This window comes from Alexandromys fortis, unplaced genomic scaffold, assembly GCF_014885135.2.
Source record: "Alexandromys fortis isolate MF-2015 unplaced genomic scaffold, M_Fortis_MF-2015_v1.1 scaffold_31, whole genome shotgun sequence".
NCBI classification, from domain to species: Eukaryota; Metazoa; Chordata; class Mammalia; order Rodentia; family Cricetidae; genus Alexandromys; species Alexandromys fortis.
The window spans coordinates 7,916,554-7,928,609 of NW_026067974.1; the positions used below are offsets into that span (position 1 = coordinate 7,916,554).

The window sequence follows — 12,056 nt, forward strand, 5'->3', positions numbered from 1 at the left end:
ATATTATTTAGTCATAAAAACCTCAAATCCTGTCACCTGTGACTAGATTAAATTAAACAAGCCAGGTTCTAAAGGACAAGTCACCGCACACTCTCAGGAATGTGAAGGCAGATGGGGAGAATGGAAGGGACACGGGAGGGAAGGAGGAGAAGAAAAGGAGGGGAAATGGGAAAGATAAAAATACTGGGAGGAGGAAACGTGATCCCATTGAACTCGAGAATAGAAGGTGGGGGAGTAACAGGGAAGGGAGGCCTGGGGAGGGGCTGACTGATGGACAGGAGACACAGTCCAGGATGCTTCTCTGCGTGGTGTGACGGCCACAGACCACACTGCATCGTGTATTTCAGTGAGCTGCAAGATTCTGCATCTTCTCAAAGAAATGACAAAGTGAGGAGACTCATGCTTCAGTGATTTAAGCAGAACATGCTACACACGTATCACACGGCATCCATTAACATGCGATACTCTTACGTGTCTAACACAACCCTATGTGCAACCAAACATCACAAGCCCATTTTCTCTGCAAGAGGTTACACGCCTAGAAACAGAGGACTCTCAAAATCATGGCTAATTGTATGGCCTAGAATTCCTATTATTCTTCTTTCTGTGGGCACATCTGTCAAAAGATTTTGCCTACACAAACTATTAGTGAATAAACCCTGTTTGTTTTGGGGGGTAAGGGTCAGAGTTTTTTTTTTTTTTTTTTGGTTTCTCTGGATAGCCATAGCTGTCTTGGAACTTGCTCTGCTTCTGCTTCCCGGGTGCTGGGATTAAGGTTGTGCGCCACCAGCCACCACTGCCCAGTTGATGTGAGGACTTTTCAACCAACTTTTCAGTTCCTCTGGAAGTGGAATTAGATTGCTATGGGCTGCCTTTGGGTGCTGGAAATCAAAGCTGGGTCCTCCAGAACGGCAGCCAGTCAGCCAGTCATTTAACCATCTCTCCAGCACTCTCCCCAACTCCCTGTCCAAGCTCCTTTTATTTTATGCTGCTTTGCCAAGACAGAGCCTCTCTGTGTAGCTCTAGTTGTCTTGGATCTCATTCTGTAAACCAGGCTACACTCAGGAAAGTTTTGGATCCAGCAGGGATTAAAAGTGTATACTACCACACCCAGGAATTTTTTTTCCCCCCAGGTAAGTCAGGCGTGGTGGCATATGCCTTTAATCCCAGCATTTGGGAGGCAGAGGCGGGTGGATCTGAGTTCAAGACCAGACTGGACAACAGAGTTAGTTCTAGGAAAGGGAGGGAGGGAGGGAGGGAGGGAGGGAGGGAGGGAGGAAGGAAGGAAGGAAGGAAGGAAGGAAGGAAGGAAGGAAGGAAGGAAGGAAGGAAAAAGAAAACAAGGGCTCTCCACCTAATCCAGGAGCTTGATTAGGCCAAACAGGCCTCAAACCCAGAGATTCTCCTGCCCCTGCCTCTCAATAGCTGGGACTAAGTGCACCCAGCCCCTACAAATTCCTGTTCTTAAACTTCTATTGAAATACTGTGATTCCTGTTAGCCTGGGACTTAGACTCCTTAACAAAGGGTGATAAAGTCAGGTGTGGTGGTCCACATCTTTAATCCCACACTGAGCAGAAGCGGGCAGATCTGAATTCAAGGCCAGCAAGAGAGGAGTCCAGACTGCCTAACACACAGCAGTCCAGTCCCATGGTTCCGCACACAGCAGGGAACGTGCTGGAGCTGGATATCTCCCGTACATCCACTCTGTCTGGATCTTCCCAGTGGATCTGATCACAGAACAGCTTGATGCTGAAGCAATCCAAGTCCTTGCATACTCCCTCATCCCTTGACCCAGTTTTACCTTGTTCACAGTTCTCCACCGTACCGTACTGGGCCAGCAGGCTGTCCAGCACCTGGAGAAGTAGAAGAAGGCTGAGTATCCCAGGGCCCGGACACCCCTTGCCCTAAAGCTCTGGGACAACAGCAGGAACTAGACATTTGGATCACATTTCGCCTAAGGTTCCAACACCTTAGACTCCTGCCGATAACAACCCTAGTGTTTGCAAGAATATCCCTGGCTCTGGGCTAAGGGACTTTGTAAAGCAGAATCAGACTTTTGCCATCAGGATTCTAAAACTCAGGAGAACATTTCTACCTCCTTAATGCCTCTTGCCCAGAGTTTGAGCACAAATGAGACCCCACCCAATACCCAAGGGAGACTTCTCTAGTTGCGTCCACCAACTCAGCAGGACACCAGTCTCTGCACTCCACCCCACTGGGCACTTCCACAAACACTTACTTCCCATCGGAGCTGAGGTGGAATATTTCGGATCTGAATTTTCCGACTCCTGAAATGAAAGGGAAAAAAAAAAATTAGGAAAATTCCAGATGATTTAGGCCCCCATGACTTGGCAGTCTCTAACTAACTCTTGTCCCAGCTTGCTATCTTACCAAAATCGTAGAACGGTGGCTTCCTCCACAGGGCCAGGGACTGAACTCAGGTTAGATTCCCCAGCCCTTAAAATAGTGACCGAAAGCCAGGCGGTGGTGGTGGCACATGCCTTTAATTCCAACACTCAGGGAGGCAGAGGCAGGTGGATCTCCGTGAGTGTGAGGCCAGCCTGATCTACAGAGTGAGTTCCAGAACAGGCAGAGATACACAGAGAAACCAAGGCAGGAGTGGAGGGCTGGGAAGCAATTGAAGCCAAGTGGTGGTGGTTCACGCCTTTAATCCCAGCACTTGGGAGGCAGAGGCAGGTAGGTAGCTCTCTGAGATCGAGGCCAGCATGATCTTCATAAAAAATTCGATGATAGCCAAAGTATACAGTGAAACCCCAACTCAGGTAAACCAAACCAAACCAAAAAGAATAGCAACCCAATAGGAACGCAGACTTTAGAGCAGGGAAGCCTCATTTTACAGCCCAACTACTAGTAGGATCATGGGGAGGAACGCGGAACCAGATGCTCTCAGCAAAGGACCACATGAGGTTTTGGCGTTTGCTATAGCTTAGCTTTCCCATGTAGTGTCCAGCACTACGGCAAAGTCACGGGGCTGGAGAAATGGTGCGGGAACTCTTACAGGACCCGAGTTTGATCCCTAATGTGCATGTGAGGCAGCCAACGACTGCTTGGCACTCTAGCTCCAGGAAATCCAACGCCTCGGCCACCTCAGGCACCCGACTCACAAGAACATACCCACACATACATAGTAAAATAATAAACAAATCTCAAGACAAGTAAGACTAACTAATTCAACAGTCTTTCACTGGCAACTCCCTCAAGCTCTACTTTGCTCCTGAGGTTGGGGTTGTGGGATGAAAAGAAGGTGGAATGCCTGGCCCAGGTGCTCACCCCGGATTAGGGGAAACAATATATGCCAACAATTACAGAAGATAATAGTACAGTGGGTAAGCCCTTGGCACAATGAGGGATCTAAACCACTTATTAGCACGGATCTTTAGAAGATTACTTAACTTCTTTGAGGCCCAGTCTCCCCTTTTGTACAACAGGGATAATACCTATTCACAGGTGGGAGGTGGCATTAGATAATATTTGTAAGGAGTTGGAATAAGTCCTTAAACTGTAACAATAGATCTATCTAGGAGCGGAGAAGTCTCCAGAGTGATCAACACAAGCCAGAAACCACACCTTCTCTGCCCGGTCACTACACTATTCTTACTCCATCCCAGCTTTCAAAGCGCTCTGAAAAGGAAATATTTCCCGTGAGGATCACTTTCAGGTTCAGGGCTAACTCCCAGAGCAACTGCTGGCCACCCAAATCAATACCTTAATCCGGGAGTTTAAAACATTTCAATTGACTTGATGTGTTAGTCAATTTTCATTTATATCTGTGTATCTTTGATCCTGCACAAGCCCTTAGTTCAAAGACAAAGTTTAGGGGTTGGATAGGCGGCTTGGCAGCTAACAGCTAAATGCTTTTCTAGAAGAGCAGGGTTTAAGTGCCAGCACACATAGGACGTGTCAGAGCCCCTGTAACTGGAGGGGAATCAGAGGCCCTCTTTTGGTCTCCATGGGCACTGCATATACATGCAGGCAAAACAGTTATGCACGCTAATATAAAATAAAGATTTAAGTCACTTGATGGCAGGCCTCAGTGACCTACCAGATGAGCTACTATCCAGTTTGGGGAGGGGGAGGCAGAGAATACGAATGCTATGTCCTAACTGGATGCATTGGCCTTGGCTGTCCCAGGCCAGTATCTTTACGAAGGCAGAGTCTAGTCTCAGGGAAATAAAATAGAGGGTCTCTGTTACCCCTTCTAGTCTGAAATTCTGCCAATGACAAGTATTTATATATGAGCCACAGCAAGGACATTCTGGGATGAAATAGTTAAATGAGCTGGGCAGTGGTGGTGAATGCCTTTAATCCAGCAAGGCAGGCGGATCTCTGAGTTTGAGGCCAGCCTGGTCTGCATAATGAGGTCCAGGACAGCTAAGGTTACACACATACAAAAAGAAAAAAACCCTGTCTCAAAAAACCAAAAGACGGAGAGGAAAGACAAACAGATATAACTCAGCGGGGACAGTACTCCCCAGTAAGCACAAGCCCTGAATTCAAGTTTCGGCACAGAATGGTAAGCATGGCGCCAATGCCTGTGATCCCAGCACCCAAACACACACACACACAGAGTCATCAAACTAATTTCTGAGTCCTTAGACTTCATCCCATCAGGAACCAGGTCCAAGGACTGGCCAAAATGAAGTTGTAGATATCCCTACGGGATTTTCACAAAACACATGATGACCAAAAAGACGCACTGACTTGGTGAAGAATCTGGGAAAAGAAATGAACACTGCCTTGGTCTAAAGGCGGAATGGTCCAGCCCAGGGCACCTCCTTCCAGCAAATCCTTTTGGATGGAGAGCATAGGATAAGTGCTAACAGTCCAAGTAATAAGGCAGAAAGCAAACCGTAGTACAAGAGCCTAGTCTGGAAACAGCCCATTAGTGCACTCCAAGTTCAAGGCCAAAACTTCCCTCTTCAAACTGCTTCAGAGCTTTCTATTCAGGAAAGGAGAGGTGGTAGCAGAGAAATCACATCTCTGCAAGGATGCTAGTCCACATCCAGAAAGCAATGGCAGGCAGATCGGCTGGAATGTCTGGAATGTTCCAGGAGGGGGGAGGGCAGGGCCACCCAACCAATGAAAGAAAGACATCCCAGCAGCCTTCCCTCACCCCCCTAGGGCACACACCCCACCCTGAGAACCCACTGTAGGCTTCTCCTAGGCTTCCTTTTCAGCAAAGCCCCCAGCCCTGATTAAAACAGGAGGGGATGGCCTGGAAGAGCTGAGGCATCCAAGGACCTTTGTCTTCTAAGTCTGGTTTTCCTCTGAGTGTGGGGCTATCTGATTCCTTTCAGGCCCAAACCGCACAGGACAATGCTGAGACCTGTAACCTGAATTCCCGTGCTGACATTACAACCCCCCTGTATAACTCATTATTTCCCAAAGAGGGGAGGCCGAGCTGGCTGGTTTAGGCTGGTGTGCTGAGTAACCTGTGAGTGGAGACCACTTTGGTGGATCTAACAACCCTTTTCATAGGGGTTGCCTAGCAGCTTTAACAGTAGCAAAATTACAGTTCTGAAGTAGCAAGAAAAATAATTTTGAGGTTGGGGTCACCACAACATGAGGAACCGTATTAAAGGGTCACAGCGCTAGGAAAATTGAGAACCAGTGGCCTAGAAGAAGCTCCTTCCTGATGTATCCATCGGGTTATGAGCACAACCAATTCCCACTTCACTTCACATTGGTTTCTCCTGGCAGAAACTAACTCCAGTAAAGCTCTTGTTAGTACTTGAGAGACCAGAAGGCAGGGTGGACAAGCGTGGGAGAGACAGTATTTAAGTTCATTCACAATAATGAGGGAAAAAAATCTTATAAAATGGCGACTATCTATGAGCCCCACTGACTCCTCCACCACTGCTTGCCTAAACAACCCTGCTCCAACAGACCAGGTGGAGCAATTTTTATGCCCCACAGGTAAAAAGGCACCACACACATCTGGAGGGCCAAGCCCCATTCCAGCAAGGAGATCTAGGAGAAACTCAGTAACTGCCCCAAGAGTAGGAACTGCCAGCATTGGCCATTAAAGGCAATGGCTACACCCAAAAAAAAAAAAAAAAAAAAAAAGGCCGCTTCTTAGGCACCACCAGCCGGTGGCTTTCATGTCCTCTGCCTGCTCTGACAGAGTCGGGGATCCAGCACTGGAGGGCAGCTCAATGGGCATGTGGAAATTAGGAAAATTCATCTGTAGCGCGCTGACAAGCCATCCTGGGGATGTGAGGACCAGCAGGGGAGCAGGTCAGGGAGACTCAAGCTTCAGCCAGAATGTGCCAGGACATCCACAGTCCACACACTCGGGGTGGGGAGTGCTAAGACTTATGTGCCCGCAAGACCCGTCTATAGGATCCCCCACTGCACAGGCTATTGGTGGCTTGTCTAACCCAGAACCTGAGATTAAAGAGGTTTAAGGAAAATCTTGTCCACATTTCATAACCATCCTATTTCCTGTGGGTTTTGTTGTTGTTGCTTGTTTGTGTTTTCTTTTTTTTTTTTTTTTTTTTTTTTTTTTTCGGTTTTTCGAGACAGGGTTTCTCTGTGGCTTTGGAGCCTGTCCTGGAACTAGCTCTTGTAGACCAGGCTGGCCTCGAACTCAGAGATCCACCTGTCTCTCTGTACTGGGATTAAAGGCGTGCACCACCACCGCCCGGCTTGTTTGGGTTTTCTGATTTTGAGACAGGGTTTCTCTGTGCAGCCCTGGCTGTCCTGGAACTCACTTGGTAAGACTTTAGGCTGTCCTCAAGTCCAGAGATTTGCTTGCCTGCTTTATGGATTCTAGGCAAGCACTCCACTGAGTTATACCCAGTCTTATCTATCCCTCCTCATGTGAATCTTAACTCTAACTGGACTCCAATTTAGAGCAATCACCCTGCCTCAGCCTCACTTACAGTCCCGAGCCACTATACTATGCTTGTTATTAATCATATATGCACTGTAGAGTCCGTTTATGTGTATGAGCCTAGCGGTATGTATGTGGGGGGGGGCTTACCTTGGAATTGGCTGTAAGCAGCCATGGGGACGCTGGGAACTGAACCTGAGTCCTCTGGATAAACAGTCAGTGTTCTTAACTACTGAACCATCTCCCTAGCCCCAGTGATGAAGTTCTTATTCCCGGCAAAAGTGTCCCTTTCACCCCCATACCCAGAGTGGAAGGCACCCCCTGCAATCAAGTCAATGGCTTGTCCTCCCTAGGATTAAGGAGTTCCCTTAAGCCAAGGCAGAAGTGGATGGAGGAGGGGACGGTGGCAGCAGCAGCAGCGTTTCTCTGAATCCCAGACTGCAGAGGCCCCAGTTCCATCTCCTTCAAAACCAGGATTAAACCAGATCTCACACCCACCCCACGTCAAAAATCAAGCTCTGCTTTCACCTGGGGTCTCCCCTCAACCTTCAGCTCTCTGGGGACCACTTCTCACATCTGGCAGGGGGGAGGTAGCAGTAGGATTGGTCAGCCACAAGTATCTTGTGCCCCCAGATTGGGATCAGCCTGCCTACTTATAGGCAGTTTTCTTAAGTAAAGGTATTTTCTGTGCATTAATAATCTGAGGAGCTGGTTATTAGCTTTTCTTTTTTTCCAGAAATGTGACGTAAGAACATTACACAGGTATGGCCAGGAGGTGGGGCACACCTTTAACCCCAGCACTCGGGAGGCAGAGGCAGCAGATCACTGTGAGTTCAAGGCCAGCCTGGTCTATGAGAGCTAGTTCCAGGACAGGCTCCAAAGCTACAGAGAAACCCTGGCATAAAAAACTACACAGGTCAAAGAAAACTTTGAACCCATCCATTCAAGAACCCAAAGGTAAGACCCTCACACACATCCACATACCAAGCTTCATTTAAATAAAGTCCAAGCTTTCAGTGAAGCCTGAAGGTTCTCTCCAAGTGAGAGAACGCTGCCCCAGGCAATGGGAACGTACATCAGACACAGCTGCTGTCACTGACAGACTTGCCCAGAATGCTGAAGCCTTGGCTTCCATCAGGACGCATTTCATAGATGAAGTGCCAGACTAGTGTAGTGACTGGTCTGCTGCTGTAACTGGAATGCAGAACAGCCAGCCACAGGGCTGAAGAAGATGGCTCAGTAGTTAGAGCAGTGGCTGCTCTTCAATACCACCTGGGTAGCCATCCGGTGGCAGTCATCCGGAACTCCAGTTCAGAAAGCCTCTGAAGCTTTCTTTGTGGGCATCAGGAATGCATGTGACCCATATATTTGTGCAGGCAAAACACTTATAAACGTAAAATAAATCTAAAAAATGACAGAGCCATTCATTTGATCCCAACACTCAAGAGGTAGAGGCAGGTGGATTTCTGAGTTCAGGCCAGCCTTGGTCTACAGAGATCCTATCTAGCCCCCCTCCCTTCACCCAAAGGAAACCACACAGACGCTCAAATCTGTAGACACACACCATGCTCCAGTGCAGGGGAGGTACTAAATTCTAACTCATCAGCAGAGAGCTGGCTGTTGGAGCTCACATGCTTCTGTCTGTAGTAACCCAACCACTCCCGACACAAGGGAATCAACCCGAGTCAGCTGGGCTCAAGTAAAGGGAGAGAAAACAAGAGAGCCAACAAGGTGGAATGTGAGAACCCAAAGTTGTCCACACGTGCGCGCGCGCGCGCGCGCGCACACACACACACACACACACACACACACACACGCTTCCACAACTTTCCTTCACATTTCTGGACAGAGTCCAGCTGCTAGAGAGCCCTTCTCATCCCAGAGGTGATTTTGGCAGCTCCAGCACGCCACTGATTGTGTGGCCTCCCAGGACCAACAAAATGACCAGGAGCAACAGAATGTTGATTTTACTCCTAAGGTTTATAGAATATATAACTTTTGTTACTGTTACGATATATTTATTTTTAACCACGTGTGTGTGTGTGTCCTCAGACTCCAGAAGAGGGTGGTTGATCCCCTGGAGGGGTACTGGATATGGGTACACAACAAGGACAGAATGCATGGGGGGCAAGGGGGGACGAGACAAGGTTTCTCACAATAGGCCTGGCTATCCTGGAACTCACTATATAGACCAGTCTAGCCCCTGCCTCTGCCTCCTAAATGCTGGGATTAAAAGTGTGCACCACCACTGCCCAGCAACAATCTTCTGATTTATTTGGTCAAAAAAAAAAAAAATCTTCTGATTAAGAGCTGTGTGGAGGCTCAAACCTAGAATCCCCACCAGAGGACAAGGAGTTTGAGGTCAGCCTAGATTACATGAGACCTTGTCTTAAATCTGCCCCCCCCCCACAAAAACCAATTTAATAAACTGGTGCAAACCTGTAATCCCAGCACTGGGGAAGCTGTGGCAGTGACTTAAATTCCAGGTCAGCCTGGGCTACTTATTCAAGTCCTTTCAAAAAGAAAAGGGAACAAAATACTGTGTACATAGATATGTAATTCTTAATATTGATTACACAGCAATCCAGATGGAGTCCCCGAGTGCAGGAATTACAGAATCACAGGCGCGTGCCACCACCCACTCACCCAACCTTTCTTTAATGTGGAGGCTGTAATCCTAAACTTCCATGTGTGCATACACAAGGATGGTTTTTGTTTTTTTAGTTCCTCTTGTGGCTTTGGCTTCAAAGACTGTTACTTTGAAGTAACAGTAACAGTAAGACTGTTACTTTGAAGTAACAGTAACAGTAAGACTGTTACTCCATGGGGCTGGACACTGTCCCGCTGTGCCGAGCAGACTGGGATGAAGAAATGGCTGTGCTCCCAAAGTTTCCAGTCTAGCGGTGACCAGGCCAGCTTGGTGTGGAAAGAAGGGAGCAAGAAATAAGGCCGGCAGGGGAGTGGTGCCGGGCTGTCTGCTAGGCAGGTAATTCTGCTGGTGTTTTTTTCTTTTTCTTTCTAAACAAAAGGACCCCAAGTGACTGACCGGGGAGCCGAAGCACCTTTCCTAAAGCTGGACCCTTTCCAGCTAAGGAACAGAGCGCACCATTGGTTCTTCCAAAATGGCCATGGTCTTCCAGATCACTCCAAGACTATCAATACTTCCTTCCCACCCCTTTTACCAACATAAAAAACGGAGAGCTAGGTACCAAAACGGGCTGGAGTAGGGAGGAGTCCAGAAAACTTCTGAAGGGGGCCGGCCTGGCACGCTCCAGACAGGGCAGCAGCCGGGGAAAGGGGCGGTGCTGGGAGGGGATGAGGAACTGGCTCCATGCCCAGGGCTTCATGCCAGGATGATCCAGAGGCAGGGCAGCCAGACAGGTCAGGAGGCCAGCAGGCACTCTATTGAGTAACTAGCTGCGGGTTAGGACTCAGGACGAAAAGGTGACCAAAGGAGAAGTTTGGAACCAAGCAAGGATAAGCCACTGCCACGGCCACAGGAAAGGTGTGTGCACACACAGCAAGACGTCCCAGGCATCAGGAATATAATGCACACTGCCTTCGGAAGACTTTAATTTTCATTTGTTTTGTGTGTGTATGGGGTATGGGGAGCACATGCCACAACATGCGTTTGGAAGTCGGTAAACATGTTCAAATAGGTTTGGTTCGCTCCTTTCAGGATGTGGGTCCTGGGGTTCAAACTCAGGTCATAAAGCTCAGCAGCAAAAGCCTTTGAGCTTTAAATATCTCCGGCGCACTCTGCCCGTGTACCGTGGGAAGGAAAAGCCCTCTGCAGGACGCTCCTTATCTAAGCCCTAAGCCTGACGTCCTCTCCTCTGGAGAGGTCTTTACCTGTGTTTATTGCCAAGTTGGGGGTTGAGGGAATCACTGGGCTTCTTCCGGGACATGCTACTTGCACACTGCTTGTTACCAAAATGTTCTGGTTAAGGAAAATCAGGTTCATATTTTGGAGCTGTCCCCCTCATTTCAGACACAGAAATCAAGGTTCAGAGAGGGACAGAACTAGCCAACTTGGGGCAGGACTAGAACTCAGCTCTCCAGGCTGGTCTGTGCTGTTTGTTCAAAGGGAAGTGTTAGCATAGCAGAAGCCATTAGAGTCCGGCGGTAAGAGCAGGAAAAATGCCCATATTCTGTATGGCTAAGTTGCTTGCCAACTGGCTTTTACTGCATGCGGCTCTAATTTGGGTACCAGATTTAATTTGCAGAACAGCTAACTACCCTTTAATACGGCTGGGTGGCTGTCAGAGATCTGTTACAGGGGGAAAGGGTAGTCACCGGTGGTTCTTCCGTCACAAAACAGAGCAGGCATAGAAGGGAAGGTACAAACTAGGGGGCGGTGGTGCTAATGGGGAGGGGGAGGGAGAGAGAGAGAGAGAGAGAGAGAGAGAGAGAGAGAGAGAGAGAGAGAGANCGCTTCCACAACTTTCCTTCACATTTCTGGACAGAGTCCAGCTGCTAGAGAGCCCTTCTCATCCCAGAGGTGATTTTGGCAGCTCCAGCACGCCACTGATTGTGTGGCCTCCCAGGACCAACAAAATGACCAGGAGCAACAGAATGTTGATTTTACTCCTAAGGTTTATAGAATATATAACTTTTGTTACTGTTACGATATATTTATTTTTAACCACGTGTGTGTGTGTGTCCTCAGACTCCAGAAGAGGGTGGTTGATCCCCTGGAGGGGTACTGGATATGGGTACACAACAAGGACAGAATGCATGGGGGGCAAGGGGGGACGAGACAAGGTTTCTCACAATAGGCCTGGCTATCCTGGAACTCACTATATAGACCAGTCTAGCCCCTGCCTCTGCCTCCTAAATGCTGGGATTAAAAGTGTGCACCACCACTGCCCAGCAACAATCTTCTGATTTATTTGGTCAAAAAAAAAAAAAATCTTCTGATTAAGAGCTGTGTGGAGGCTCAAACCTAGAATCCCCACCAGAGGACAAGGAGTTTGAGGTCAGCCTAGATTACATGAGACCTTGTCTTAAATCTGCCCCCCCCCCACAAAAACCAATTTAATAAACTGGTGCAAACCTGTAATCCCAGCACTGGGGAAGCTGTGGCAGTGACTTAAATTCCAGGTCAGCCTGGGCTACTTATTCAAGTCCTTTCAAAAAGAAAAGGGAACAAAATACTGTGTACATAGATATGTAATTCTTAATATTGATTACACAGCA

General features: G+C 48.2%; 1 protein-coding gene across 4 annotated transcripts in view; it reads right to left on the reverse strand.

Moving 5' to 3' along the window:
- Positions 1-12,056, reverse strand: part of Igf2bp1 (insulin like growth factor 2 mRNA binding protein 1) — a 282,681-nt gene that overhangs the window by 252,265 nt on the left and 18,360 nt on the right. For 3 of the 4 annotated variants that reach the window (XM_050157092.1, XM_050157091.1, XM_050157090.1), the window contains exons 3-4: positions 2,241-2,289; positions 1,803-1,854 (exon numbers count right to left, since the gene is read on the reverse strand). In XM_050157092.1, the coding sequence (XP_050013049.1) occupies positions 1,803-1,854; positions 2,241-2,289 (101 nt within the window). Of the gene's footprint in view, positions 1-1,802; positions 1,855-2,240; positions 2,290-2,392; positions 2,452-12,056 lie in introns of those variants that run through there. The other variant, XM_050157093.1, reaches the window with a different exon arrangement.